This window comes from Diachasma alloeum, unplaced genomic scaffold, assembly GCF_001412515.2.
Source record: "Diachasma alloeum isolate Michigan unplaced genomic scaffold, Dall2.0 Dall_scaffold_00364, whole genome shotgun sequence".
In the NCBI taxonomy this organism is placed as follows: domain Eukaryota; kingdom Metazoa; phylum Arthropoda; class Insecta; order Hymenoptera; family Braconidae; genus Diachasma; species Diachasma alloeum.
In genome coordinates, this window is record NW_021680503.1 from 993,705 (window position 1) to 1,008,810 (window position 15,106).

The 15,106-nt window shown below is 36.2% G+C and overlaps 3 protein-coding genes across 4 annotated transcripts; 1 reads left to right on the plus strand and 2 right to left on the minus strand.

Annotated features, from left to right (window-relative positions):
- Positions 1-259: 259 nt before the first annotated feature.
- On the minus strand, positions 260-6,972 carry LOC107041402 (sorting nexin-9). The gene is made up of 5 exons (XM_015261948.2): positions 6,389-6,972; positions 6,010-6,192; positions 4,013-4,624; positions 1,835-2,521; positions 260-767 (listed from the first exon to the last, which is right to left on the minus strand). The coding sequence occupies exons 2-5, from the start codon at positions 6,022-6,024 to the stop codon at positions 516-518; spliced, it is 1,566 nt and encodes a 521-aa protein (XP_015117434.1). The 5' UTR covers positions 6,025-6,192; positions 6,389-6,972; the 3' UTR covers positions 260-515.
- LOC107041403 (mitochondrial import inner membrane translocase subunit Tim29) lies at positions 6,556-9,134 on the plus strand. Its single transcript, XM_015261949.2, has 3 exons — positions 6,556-6,907; positions 8,529-8,630; positions 8,710-9,134. The coding sequence occupies exons 1-3, from the start codon at positions 6,778-6,780 to the stop codon at positions 9,084-9,086; spliced, it is 609 nt and encodes a 202-aa protein (XP_015117435.1). The 5' UTR covers positions 6,556-6,777; the 3' UTR covers positions 9,087-9,134.
- Positions 8,574-14,582, minus strand: LOC107041400 (1,4-alpha-glucan-branching enzyme). Of its 2 annotated transcripts, none has more exons than XM_015261946.2 (7): positions 14,168-14,582; positions 13,893-14,062; positions 12,763-13,528; positions 11,864-12,064; positions 10,944-11,296; positions 10,096-10,569; positions 8,574-8,861 (listed from the first exon to the last, which is right to left on the minus strand). In XM_015261946.2, the coding sequence occupies exons 1-7, from the start codon at positions 14,278-14,280 to the stop codon at positions 8,830-8,832; spliced, it is 2,109 nt and encodes a 702-aa protein (XP_015117432.1). In that variant the 5' UTR covers positions 14,281-14,582; the 3' UTR covers positions 8,574-8,829. The 2 variants fall into 2 exon arrangements, with proteins under 2 accessions (XP_015117432.1, XP_015117433.1); XM_015261947.1 differs by lacking the exon at positions 8,574-8,861 and adding an exon at positions 9,117-9,191.
- Positions 14,583-15,106: the final 524 nt, after the last annotated feature.

Consider the following 15,106-nt stretch of genomic DNA (forward strand, 5'->3'; position numbering starts at 1 on the left):
AGCAAAATCTAGACTGAAATCTTGACCTTCGAGGAAAATCTGGACTAAAATAGAAATAATAAACACCATTGTTGTTGTTACATTTTAATTCGGATACATACAATTCCAGTGTTAAAAATTCAAAAAATCGATAATTGTTAGCACTCAATAATTTTCCCAGGGAGTTAAATTTTTATTTTCTCGCGATAAAATCTCTGCGATTAGAATTCTTCCCCCAAATTTCTGATTGCCTGAAGAAAAAAAAACCAACAACGAGTGAAAATGTGTGACATTTATTTATTTATTTTAATGAGAATCATGATTGTTATTACATTATTATTTGGATATATACAATTCCAGTGTTAAAGAAATTTAGAAATCAATAATTATTAACACTCATCAATTTTTCAAGAGAATTAGCCTGTCATTCTCTCGCGATGGTATGAAAACGTACCATAATACTCATTGAAATGCAGTGTAAAGTGGAGTAATAACGAGAAGAAATAACAATGATGTTTCCTGCATCAAATATCAACTCATGCATCGTAAGCTGCTAGTGCGTCTTGTAGCTTGGCCACGATATTTTGGTAGAAACGAATTTGCTCAGTGAGATGGTTCTTCATGGCTTGTTGGATATGCACCTCTCGTTCTGTTTGGAAATATGCTTCTTCAGCCATTAGAGCTCGGGCTATAACGTCTGTTTTTCGAGAAAGCTCTCTCAGTTGATTTGATTCCATTTTATGCTCGGTTACTAGACGTTCGCAGTCTTTTCTTTTTTGCACTGCGCTCTGAATAAAAAAAATAAACATGAAAACGTGAATATAAAGATGAATTAGTCTCATAAATCTCCTCAAAAATAATTCAAAAATTGAGAGAATAGAGGGACAAATTGTTTTACAGTCGGCTTTATATTTCAAGATGAATAGTCTAGTTCAATACAGATATGGTCAAACGGTTTTTGTTAAGTATCTAGAAATCTAAGAAAAATTTCGAAATTATCATCAAGCGTTTTTGCTTCCGAATGGAAGGCTTGTATTTTAGCGATTTTTCGATTTTCTAATTTTGATGGCAAATGGTCTAGAATGTTATGAAACGTGAAGAAATGATGTTTTTAGGGTCATGACTGTAAGTATGTGTGTGACAACTTGGGTTTTTGGTGATCAATTTTTAGAAAATTCAACATAAATACGGTGAAATATGTCGATAAAAATCTGAAATTTAGGCTCATGATAGCTATGATTAAGCTTCACTTTGGTGCGTAGTTTCAGCCCGATCGATCCAGTAGTTCCTGAGATATAACAACTTCTTTAAATTACGTTTTTCCTCAATATCTCAAAATCTACTCCAACGATTTCAATTTTTTTTTTTTCAAAATACTTGTCTCGATGGCCACTATCTACATCAATCAAAATATGTATACCCGTCCATACAAAAATTCAGAGATATTCCCGTTTTTTCGTTTTTAAAATTTTTTCATTCCAGCACGCACGGTATTTTCAGAAAAAATGAAAATAGCAAGTTGAAATTTAGTGTGATTCTAGCTCTTACAATATTGAAGATTCCTATTTTGGATAGGCGCAATCGGCCGAGCAGTTTCGGAGATATTTAACCTTTTGTATAAAGCTATTTCATACAAAAGAAAACCTTTCCGTAGGGAATTGCTAAGGATCCTTTCGGAAGCTCACTACCAATGGAATTGGTAGAAATGAAAAAAAAGAAAAGGACTAATAACGCAAAAAGTAACGGTCACATGCCCTCTGTCGGATGGGATTGAACCCGTGCTTGCTTTCTAGAGAAAAATCAGAGCTACAAAAAAATTCTGAAAAATAATTTCATTGAAATTGATGAAAATTACCTTGTGGATACCTATAACATCAGCGAATCCCCCAATAATTCCTCTGTATATGTGAAATTTATCGGCAAGAGGTTCCCAGTCAAACTTGGGTTGGTCTTCATACAATTTTCCAATATCATTATAAGCTTCTCCAGTCAATTTCAAAGCTTGCGTGAGTCTCCCCATGTCTCCCTCCAGAGCGTGCCCCAGCGAAACAAAAGATTGTCCAATTTTCTGAAATTCCCTTTTGTACAGTCCCTGATGTTTCTTCGCCTGGTCCATAGCCATAGCCATGAAGTTCTTGACGACAGGGTCCAACCCATTGATAAATCTCGAAAAAGCGTCTGTTTGAATTTCAACTTTGATGGCATCTAGTGAGGCGTCGGAGCACTGGATCGCGTTGAAGTAGTTCACCCCCAGGAGTTCATCCTTCTCAGCTGCTCGTTTCCCCGCCTTCCAGCGTTTTTCGTCTGTACACGTTATAAAATGCTCCCAGACACGACTGCGGGAGAGGACTGGGTGTCTGCAGACGTAATCCACGAATTCCTGGAGCTGCGTTCGTCGGTGTTCAATGAACTGTTCCTCGTATCTTCCTGATATTTGTTTGTCCGGAAGGGGGGGAATTGATATGAAACAGAATTTCTCTTCTAGTCTCTCGTGCAACCAGTCGAAGCGTTTGTATCTTCGGGAGACTTGGATGTTATTGAACTGCAATAACAAACGTTTTATTGAATGTATTCATCGTGGCGACTCTAAATTATTCATTCATAAGCTCCTTATTGATGCTCTGAGATAAAATCCGCTAAGGGTAGAATGAAATTATATAAAGAGTTTTTTTTACACATGTCCAGCAACAAGATATTACAAATGGTTACTAACATTACTAACATTGTTGTAGTAATATTACTATAACAATTAATTTTATAATTATAGTAATTATTGTAATTATTGTTGTCTATTAATTCTAGTCATTATTGTATATGAGGTATTCCACGCCAAAATTAGTCAACCGCTGACCCTCACCCTCTTGAAAATTGATGGCGATTTTTTCTACGATTGGGGAGGTTGAAAAACTATATCTCAAATTTTTTCAGATTTTTGCGGCAGCCCGGTTCGGAGATATGATTTTTGTTTCGTTTTCCGTTTTTTTTTAATAACTCGAGTTCTATCCATCCGATTTTGATTTATTAAGCGTCAAAATTTTTCATTTTTTACTGACTATAAGAATATTTTTAGTGAAAAATTTTTTTTTCGATCTCTAGATGCGCATAACGACGACTTTTCGAATAAAAAAGTTGAAAAACTTGAATTTTGCAAATTACGTTACGGATGATTTGTTTCATTTTTTTTCAGTAATTCTTATAATCAAGATAAGTATTTTGAGCCATCATACAAGTTGGGCATCATCCTGGATCTACTTTATTTTCAATTTTTTCATTTCGAAATTCCGTAAATTTGGTCGCAACACCTCAAAATGGCGTTGATTGACTTTGATTATAGACAGTATAAAATGAATTTGATTGTATATCTAAATATTACATATTTTTTAAAATACATAGTCGAAGTCGTTTTATGGTGTTTTAACCAAATTTGCGAAATTTCCAAAAGAAAACATTAAAAATAACATAGATCCACGAGGATGCCCAACTTGAATGACAGCTCGAAATACTTGTTTTGATTATGAGAATTACTGAAAAAAAAAATTTGAATATCAACCGTGACATAATTTGCGAAATTCAAGTTTTTCAACTTTTTTTTTTCGAAAATTCGTTATTATGAGCATCTAGGAATCGAAAAAAAAAAAACTGAAAATAGTCGTATAGGCGGTAAAAACACGGAAAATTTTGACGCTTAATAAATAAAAATCAGACAAATAGAACTCGAGTTATTGGAAAAAACGGAAAAATGTGAAAAAATCACATCTCCGAACTGGGCTGCCGAAAAAATGTGAAAAAATTTGAGAGATAGTTTTTCAACCTCCCCGATCGTAGAAAAAATCGCCATTAATTTTCAAGAGGGTGAGGGTAGCGATTGACTCATTTGACGTGGAATACCTCACATATATACAATAGTAATGTATATATATATATTTCTCTCAGCTGTATAAACCGACAGGTTTTGTGCGTAATAAAAGAAAAATAAATGAATAACTTCATTGAAATCTTCAAGCAATAAATGTATTTCTGTGCAGTATCTCACCGTGGGCGTAAGTTGATAGACTATAAAGCTCTTGAGACCCTTGAGTTTCGACTCCTTTTTCGGTGACGTTATGACACAACTATAACGCTCCCCCGTTGGCAGCCATATACACCGTCCATCCTCGGTTTCCTCGATAAAAATCTTCTCACTCTCCGGAACCGGAACTGTCTTATTCCCGAGAAGAAAGCTATCCTCTCCAGATTTTATAAGCGTTGAGAATTTGTTATTTTTCTTTGGTACATTTGGAATTGTTCTCTCCGAGATGACCGAGTGGACGTGCTGCATGGAGGCATGGTCGAGACTCGATTGCCCGAATATTAGATTCTGTTCGATATTTGCGGGAGGTACGTAGGCCTGGGTCTGTCCGACCTCGGAGTCATCGTCCCAGTCGTCGTCCCAGTAGTCCCCTGAGCTCTGGGTCATAGCTGCAGGGGCTGGGGCCTCCACGGCTTCGACGTATGCCGCTGGGAAGAGGCCCGATTTCTTGTGCTGATTGTATCCCTCGCACCAGCCGTCGCCCACATTCTCCCGGGTTACTGTGAGAATTTCACCGGCTGTTATCGATAGTTCAGCGGTTCCTGCCTCTCCAGAGAAGTCATATACTGCTCTGACCTATTCATATGGAGTTAATATTCAGTAGTGAAGGGGTAAGAGGACTTAGGGGGAGTGGGGCAAAATGAAACAGCGGAGCAAAATGAAATGGTCAAAAAAACGACTGACGCAATTCAAGTAAAAAAAATTTTTTTATTAAATTTTTTCTTAGTTAACTTTTTTTTTATTCTTGGGAGTACTGATGAGAATAATAATTTCCCATTCAGTAGAATGGAAAATTATTGAGAAGTTTTGATCGGCGAATATTTTGTCAATGGATTGTTGGATTGAAATTCGGCATCATATGCTCCTTTTTCCCCCTCTGAGTCTCTCCCTGCGCCTTGCTCTGGATTTTCGATTTTGCTGTTTCATTTTCTTTTCTTTCCATTCTACTGAATAGAAAATGATTATTCTCATCAGTACTCCCAAGAGTAAAAAAAAGTTGATAAAAAAAATATTTAATAAACTAGTATATTTTGTGACGACTGCTACTGGTACTAGACGCGTACGATATTTTTCCGTAGTTCACTTTTACCAGTTTGGGGATGGATCAGTCACCAAACTAAAAATTTATGAAATTACATATGAAATTGCCAATCCTCGAACTGGAAAAAGTGCGAAGCAGTACGGAAAATTTTTTTTTGGCTTGAATTGCGTCAAACACTCGTTTTCTTGACTGTTTCATTTTGCCCCATGTTTTAGTTCGTCCCACTCGCCCCTAAGTTGTCCCTTAACCGAGTTCTCGAGGAATATCTCCGAAGCCAAAGGAGATAGCGAAATTTCCGTGATGACCTTTTTCGTAGAGCAAATTGAGAGCTATAAAAAAGGTTCTGACGAAAATTTTGCTGCCTGCCTTAGATTCCGAGATATTCATTGAAAATTGACTGATAGTCAAAATTCACTTAAAAACTTCATGGCTGGGTTACTGTATTGTTGTAGAATGTTTCAGAATTATTTCTCCTAAGAATCATGCTTTTAAAATCCTCACTAATTAGTCCATATTCAGAATTTTATCAGAAATCGATCCAATTCCAAAAAAAAAATTAAGCTCTCGAAAAATTTCTCTTATTATTTATTCTAAACCAATGAATTACCACTCATTCTTCAAAGATTTTTCATTTATTATTTAAAGTTCGAGGGCTTCAAGTTTGTTTTTCATTTTAAACCTTAAGAAAACAGTTTAAAATAAACTAAAATAATCGAAAAATAGCAGTTTTTGTAGATTGAGACTTTGTTTTATAAATAATTCGAAAAAATCTAGTTTTTGAAAAATTGAACAATCCCTCCGACTAATTTACGAAAAAAGTCGATAACCCATAACAAAAAAAAATCCCCAATTAAAGCCATTCGAGAGCTAAAAGTGCACTTAATTAAAGGATACTCATGAGTATGAGATCATCACAAACCTGCTGGCCTTCCATATCTCCTCCCACGTACGAAAAATTCTCCTCAACACAAAAACCTATCCAAAAAATTCTCAAAAATGTATCCAAAACCCGCACGACTCGCTCGTGGCAATTTCCACTGCTACTTCAACCCGCTGGAGATCTCCCTCGACATTATGTACGAATCCACCTCGTCACTGGCGGCTGGAATGAATAAAAAAACAACACGATATTCAGAATTTAATTTGAACATGTAGAACGCATATTGCGATAATGCGGTGTCAACCACCTGTCGATAGCCCCCTGATTCTTATGACTAGTAAATGATATGCACAGAGTGGAGATCACAGCATTAATGTCAAACACATTAACATGATGAGACAATCGTGGGGATAAATACCAGTTGATTTGTTGTGCACCCGGATTCAGTATCATTTGAAGCGCTTCCACTGCCTCTGTAAATCGACAAAAGTCCTTTGAACGAAGGGATAATGCCTCCTCCAACGAAAAAAGGAATATAAAATAATAATATTCGCTTCACTCCGATTGTTGTGGATTGTTGGAGTTAAGTGTCTCAACAAAGAAGGCGGTGAACACGCTGACGTTCAACGTTCATGTCAGTGATTCGTCCGTGGCTCATCACACGGAAGGGAAAACAGCTGTGTGGGAACAATGGCGACATCTCAGAGACTATTCTGCTCCAAAATGAGCCAATCAATTGCGATGTGTTTGAAAGGCGAGTAATAACCTAGCATAATATCGCAAGAAAATCATTTTCAATTGATTTTCATGATGTCAGTGTTACGCACTAGTCTCTCAGTGCGAAATAAATTGCGGTCTTTTGGTACTGCAGTTGCGGAGACTGCGAAAAACGTTGAGACGTCGGAGAAGGCGAAGACAACTGTCATAGAACGTTGGAGTGAGTTATTACAATTATTCCATTCGCTATTTTTCTTTGATTATCTATTGAGACCTGTTACGCGACCTTTTTCGGCCCCTTCCGGCATGCCCTGAGGGGCAAAATTAATATTTTTTACTTTTAAATCAGTAGGGAAGTGGTAAACGGTTAAGTCGAATTATCTTCCAGTTGAGTTTTTGAGGAATATTTCCGAATCCAAGGGAGATAGTGACATTTTTTAAATACATTTGTTGTAGCTCTCAATCGGCTCTACAAAAAAGGTTATGATAGAAATTTTGCTATCTCCCTTGGATTCTGAGATATTCATTGAAAACTGATCAATAGTCAAAATTGACTTGTACCGATTTACCACTTCGCTACTGAAATGTAATTAACTTACGAACAAATGGATTCATTGAGGTATATCCTTAGAAACAGGTTTTTCTGACGACTGTTCTCAGGTTTTTCATAGATAATGTTTATAATATTCCTTATTTTATTCTTTGTAAAATTTTATAGAGCATAATTTTAGTGATAGGGGAGGGTGGGGTAAAACGGACACTTTGGACTTTTTTAAAATTATTCATAACTCAGAAACAAATTGATCAATTGAGCTCAGTTTAGGCTCGTCACAAAGGGGAGAAATTGTTCTTTGTATTAAAAATAAAAATGATTAAATTGTATCAACATTTCAACCCCTCATTAACATTAAAAAAAAAGTCAAAAATGTCCGTTTTACCACAACCTCCCCTATTCAATTTAAAAAAATGCAAATTTCGTGAAATCATTTCTTATTTGATTCAAACAGCTATTGTTGCCTTCATCAACATATTGGGATACACTGTTGAAAATTTTCGTCTGAATTTTCCGTACCAAATTCCGGAAATTTTTATCGTGTTCAAGTTCCACTGAAATTTCCGGAAAAATAACTGAACTGAACTGAATTTACAGTTCTGTTTGATTTTTCCATGCAATTCTGAATTTTCAGTGACAAGATTCCTAGAAATTTGAGTGGGAATTGAACACGATAAAAATTTTCGCAAATCTTGTCATTGAAAATTCAGAATTTCGTGGAAAAATCAGACAGAACTGTAAATTTCCGGTTCATTTTTCTCTGAGAATGTATAGAAAACCAGAAAATTCTGGTAAATATATTCTTTAATTTTCAGGACAGTGGCACTGAATGCGATTTAGGAGAAAAAACTCATGAAATTTCAGATTTCACTGAAAATTCAATGTAATTTCAATTCAAATTCAATCAAATCACAAATTCTCGTCTTTATGGTGCTTAAAATTCTAGAATTTTACTGAATTTCCAGTGAAACCTGAAATTTCATGATTTTTTCCCCCCTAAATCACATTCAGTGTCTTAAAATGTAGTAGTCAATTGTCCATGAAAATTCATTTTTTTTCTAACAGTCTAAAAAACTCCATAACTTGCGAGAATGCAATAAATTAAGTCACTAGAATTGTTTCCGGAAACCCATAGAGACTTTTGAAATTGTATTTTCAAACGAAAAAATAATTCATCTTTTTTGTATTCATTTCATGTCTCCTGTAGATCCGGCCACTGGCCCCTGCCTATTAGAATTCATTGACACCAATAAAATCATGAATAAAATTAATACCGTGTTGCTTTCAGAGTTATATTGGAAGAATCTCTACCTCGACTACAAAGATGTAGCAGTCGATGTCGTTAAAGAATGCAGAAATCGTCCATTCAAGGCAGGAGTTTATTTCTCAGGTGCATATTCAGTCCTTTCACTCGATTTCACAAATTGATTTTTTAAATTTTGGTCTTCTTGAACGTCTGATTGATTCAGGTCTTGCCGGCTGTTACTACCTATCGCAGACGAATCCAGATTTACGCACCTTTCGGGAGGAGCTCTTGAAAAACTCTATGCGTCTGATGTACGTTGGTGAATCAACCCGCAATCCCATTTCTATGAGTCATGTGTTGCACATGGAGGAATGTCTAAACAACAATATCATAAGGAGGTTGAATCTGGGCGTTATATCGTTCATATGGCTGGACAATTACAGTGATCGGTGTGCACTGTACAAAGTGCAATGCAGTTATTTGAAGCCAGAATATACGAGGTTTCATGAGAGAATTGTGGATGTGGGGTTCTTAGGCAAGTGGTGGGTACTTGAGGATAAAATGAAGGATTATGATATTAATGAGATTGAATGTAGCTAAATGAATATTTATTTTTTGTATAAAATAAACTCTAGGACAATTTCTTTATTTATTGTCTATTTGATTTGTTCAAGTCGGGCTAGTGAGATCAGTGTCTTCAGGATTCTGAAATAATAAAGAATGGAGTCAATGGAAATATTCGAAAGATTCTATTACGCTGTTGGAAAATTATTCCAGAAATTTTTACAACAAAAACGATTGTTGATTTGTTCGCTGTTGGAAAATTATTCCAGAAATTTTTACAACAAAAACGATTGTTGATTTGTGGAATTTTCAATGGAATTGAAATTCTCCAGTCATTTTGAGAATGAGTGAATGAATGAATGTTGTTGAGATCCCAAGAATAAAAAATTGCATGAGTGTTTTTATCTTAAGGCCCGGGTGGATTATCTTTCGAACGTGATCTTGGTTGTTTTTTTATATTGATAATCTGAAATGATCTCTAATTGCTATTCAGTTTTACATAGTCCTGGAGTCTCCGAAAATTATGATGGTACAATCAAAAAACGTTGAAAAAAAGCTGAACATTTTCAAAGAGCGGTTTTGAATAATATTGGGAAATAAACCCAATGGGGAGGAAATTACAAATTAATAATTTGATGTATCTAATGGCTGTCAGGTCGTCATTTGTCACAGTAGTCAATGGCTCTCAGATCGTTAGTTACCATAATAAATTATCCATTCACTATTTCCTCTCTATCGGACTTATTTCTTAATCTTTATTAAAATCGCTGTTTGAAAATGTTCAGTTTTTTTTTCTACTTTTTTTTATTTTACAATCATAATTTTTCGGGACTCCTGCGTGATGTAAAATCCAATGGAAATTGTGATATATTTTACATCATGAAGATGGAAAAACAATTGACATAACGTTCGAAAGATAATACACCTGGGCCTTAAATTCGATTCAAGTTCATAAAAATGACAATTTTTTACAATTCAAAAAGCTTCTAACAATGTAACGAAAGTAATAAGCCTCGATAGCAATGTCAAATACAGTGAAACATACCAATTGCATAAACAATAGCTGTACGACAAGGTACATAAACCATAATGCGATGTGGGCGACCAGCAAAGGGTTCTGGTTTCGAGAAGTGCCTGCAGTTGGGATCAACCCTGCATTCGCCCCCAAACTCCTTATCATCACTGTTCAATACAACTTTGTAAGTCCCAGGATTGGGGACCCCAATGGCATAATCAGGAAACGATTGTGTTGGATGGAAATTGAAGACAAAGACGAGTCCAGCTCTGTCGAAAACTATGACCTTGTCTCCCTCGTGCTTCCAACTGACGTAGCCTGGATCCGCTGCCAACCAGCCGTACTTCTCCTCCAGGAGATTCATGGCTCGATCCCAGTTGTTCATGTATTTGTACTTTAGGAGATCGTCGTCCACTAGGTTCCACTGGCGTCTGGCGTAGTGGTAGCTGCTGTTGTTGCCTGCTCGGGGGAAGTCTAGCCATTCGGGATGACCGAATTCATTGCCTGAGGGAAAATAATTGACGTGAATTCCCGTAAAATGATAAAATGTGACAGAAACTGTCGATTTTTTTTCATCTTATTAAATATTAAATTTAATATAAATTATTTAAAATTAAAATAATATAACTGCGGGAGAAATAACTGGAGGTATTTTTTCTTGGAAATCTTCTTGACATTTACTCCTAAAAATTTCTTTTCAAGGCAAATTCCCAATCGATAAAGATATCTGAACTGTTTTTTTTCTATCTTTGTGCATGGGATAAAAAGAAGACAGGAATTCTGAATGAAAAGAAATACTTTTAGAAAAACTTTGCACTGTGAATATAAATATAAATCTGAGGTTATCAAAAATACATAGACTAGGTTAACTGACTCACCGATAAAATTGAGATAAGCTTCACCACCAAGTCCATGTGTAATAAGTCTGATTAAGTTGTGGAGAGCAATGCCTCGGGATATAACTGGATTCGGTTCGCTGATAACACTCATATGGGTGTACATATCCTTATCCATCAGCCAAAAAGCGATGGTTTTATCACCCACCAGTGCCTGATCATGTGATTCGGCATAGGCAACAGCTTTCTCCATCCATCTTCGATTGGTGAGGGTCCAGACAATGTCTCCCATGTTCCAATCGTCGTCTCGATATTCTTTTAGGAGTTTTATCCATTTGTCGGGGATTGCCATGGCTAGACGATAGTCGAAGCCAATTCCAGCTTCGGCCACTGGTCTTTAAAATAAAAATATTTCATCAATTCAATTGTTTCATCAATTTTTTAATGAAAACAATTTGAGGGAATGTCATGAAATATTTAATTCATTTAAGGCCCGGGTGGATTATCTTTCGAACGTGATCTTGTTTTTTTTTTTTTCATTTTGATAACTTGAAATTATCTCCAATTGCTATTCAGTTTTACATAGTTATGGAGTCTCCGAAAATTATGATTGCACAATCGAAAAAACTTTGATAGAAAGCTGAACATTTTCAAAGAGCTTTTTGAATAATATTGGGAAATAAATCCAATAGGTAAGAAATTGCAAATTCATAATACCATGATAAACTATCCATTCACTATTTCCTCTCTATCGGACTTACTTCTTAATTTTTATTAAAAACACTCTTTGAAAATGTTCAGTTTTATTCTATTTTTTTTGAACATACAATCATAATTTTTAGGGACTTCTGCGTGATGTAAAATCCAATGGAAATTGTGATATATTTTACATTATGAAGATGGAAAAACAATCCGGATAACGTTCGAAAGATAATCCACCTGAGTTTTAATCAATAAATTACCTGCACATGGCTGGCATGCCACTGACATCCTCAGCGATTGTAACGATTTCTGGATACAATCGATGCAACATGTAATTAGCCATCATTAAATATACAATTCCCTCCACATCGACATTGAGTCCAAAATACTCTTCATAATTTCCACTGAATCCTTGTCCGAGACCTCTCGAGTGATACAGCATCGAAGTGACTCCATCGAATCTTCAAGAAAAAAAAATCATAAGTAAATTTAAGGCCTTGGTGGATTATCTTTCAAACGTGATCTTGGATGTTTTTTTTATTTTGATAATCTGAAATGATCTCCAATTGCTATTCAGTTTTACATAGCCCTGGAGTCTGCAAAAATTATGATTGTACAATCAAAAAAACGTTGAAAAAAATCTGAACATTTTCAAAGAGAATTTTGAATAATATTGGAAAATTAACCCGATAGGGAGGAAATTGCAAATTAATAATTTGATGTATCTAATGGCTGTCAGGTCATCATTTGTCACAGCAGTCAATGGCTGACAGATCGATAGTTACCATGATAAATTATCCATTCACTATTTCCTCTCTATCAGACTTATTTCTTAATCATCATTAAAAACGCTCTTTGAAGATTTTCAGTTTCTTTTTCTACTTGTTTTGATTGTACAATCATAATTTTTAGGGACTCCTGTGTGATGTAAAATCCAATAATAATTGTGATATATTTTACATTATGAAGATGGAAAAACAATCGTGATAACGTTCGAAAGATAATCCACCCGGGCCTTAACTGGCAAGATTGATGGGGTGTGGATTAAGAATTCATTATTCACTAAAACTATCTGTAATTTTTGCTCAACTCCATTGTTTCTAAACCAATGCCAATGAACTACTCATGTAATTAATAAATGAAATCAACTATATTGTACCTGAATCCATCGAAGTGATATTCATCCACATACCACCGTAAATTCGACAGCAAGAACTTCAGCACGTCATAGTTTCCATAATTAAACAGTTTACTGTCCCAAAGAGGATGTTCTCCCCTCGATCCAGAATGGAAGAAGCAGGCATCAGTGCTGTCGAACATATTCAGTCCATCCACAGTGTTCTTGCAGGCATGAGAATGAACCATGTCAAGCAAAACGAAGAGTCCATGCCCATGAGCGACGTCAATCAGCTCCTTGAGCTCCTCAGGGGTTCCATACCTCGACGACGCTGCGTAGAACGACGTCACCTGGTACCCAAAACTGGCGTAATAAGCGTGCTCCATGATGGCCATGAGCTGAATGCAGTTGTACCCCTGCTTCACAATCCTCGGGATGATGCCTTTGGCGAACTCCAGATATGTTCCAACTCTTAATTCACTCGTGGCGATCCCCACGTGGCACTCGTAGATCCGAAGACTCTTCGGTCTTCTCGGCTTTGGGTTCTTCCATTTGTAGAGGCTCTGGGGCTCTGGGTGCCAGAGATGTTGTTTGTAATTTGTCCCTTCGTTTTGGTGCTGAGGGGCTGTTACGTACGTCGCCCAGGGGCTCAATCGCTCCAGCAATTGACCAGTTCCATCTTCCACTATGATTTTGACTTCTGAGAGGTGGGCGATGGGACACGTTCCATCGGCATTCGGGGGAAGCTTCAATTCCCATTTACCGAATTCTTGTTTTGTGTAGGGATTCTTTTTTCGGTCCCAATTATCTGGAAAAACATTTTTTTTATTATCTGGAGAAAATTACTTATTCATTCATTCATTCATTCACTCATTCATTAGGGGTAGAGCCATGTGAGGCCATGTGTGCAGGGATTTTTTTTTCGGTCTCAATTATATAAAACATTTTTTTAATATCCAGGGAAAATTACTCATTCATGCATTAATTATGAAAGATAACAAATAATGACCAATTAGGCTATGATTTTATTATTCTTAAATATCCATTCTTGTTAGTTAAACGTAGGTTACTACAAAAAATGTCATGAAGTATTTTGAAAGAATGAGAATATTTGAAAGAAAGATATTAATTATAAATGGGATTTTTTTTAATGTTTTGAAGCATCTACTTACTAAAATCACCAGTTAAATACAGTTGTTTGGCCCCCGGAGCCCACTCTCGAGCAGTTACCCCATTACTTCCATCGATAATAATTCCAAAGGACTCATAAGCTCTAGAGAATTTATCCAAACTACCATCACCGGCTTCGATTTTCTCAATGTAGTCCTTGAACAAAGCATATCTAGACGAAAAAAGTACACAGAATTATTATTATTAAATGAAAAACCACATTTTTATGATGCATAAATGCATAATTGCATAAAATTGGATGTTTGGAATTTTTTACCTCTTTCGGAATTCATTTTCGTGAGGTTTCAGGTAAGGATCCCTCTCCAAAAGTTTATCAATCTCAGGTACGTCCACCTTGGATGGATCCATGCTAGACCAATGGCCACCCATTCTATTTTTATCTCAAAGTCAAATTCGAACTCAAGTGACAACTATGTACAAGTCGTATGTAACAGGGGTATATAGGGAGCGTGTGCATGTGACAAAGTGTAGAAGAGGTAATGTGTGCGCAGATGAACCGAGAGGCCGGCTCGAGACGCATGAATGACAACTCAAGGTGACTTCGTATCAATCCCCTTCTGCTCGGGGAGAAACCAGCTGTCTCCTGTATCGCAGGTCTGGACTTCGCTCTTGTTTATGGGGGGTAACAAGGAGTTTCTAATTTCATTTGTGCAATTTCCACGTCGTGCGACGTTGGGACGAGAATTGACATTGTTGCAGTCATTGTCGAATGGGTACATATATAAACCATTGTTACCGTTGTTTATTTTTATTGCGGGTTGATTTCCATGGAGCGACTGCGGAAATTTGAATTTTCAAGACGATCGAGTGGTTTCGGTTTTTTCCAGCGGAAGTAGCGGCATGTTCAGGTTGGTGAAACAGGCAAAGGTGACATCTCGCGGTGATGTAGATATTAATATATCGGATCCCCAATAGATGGAGGGTAATGTACGAAAAGGGAGCATTCCTGGGCTTCGATGCGGAGCTTAATGAAAAGCTTTTAGCCTATAGTCGTGCAGCCGAAAGATGAGAACTTATCAATGAGTGAAATTGAAAATCGGGTGAAAATACGTTTCAGGATGAAAAAAAAATCGTAAGACGCTTCATTAGATGAGGAATATCATAATAATAAATAAAATGAATCGAAACTAAAAATATGAAACTGTATATTATTTTTTTATATTATTATTACTATTATTTATCTATTGTTTTTTAT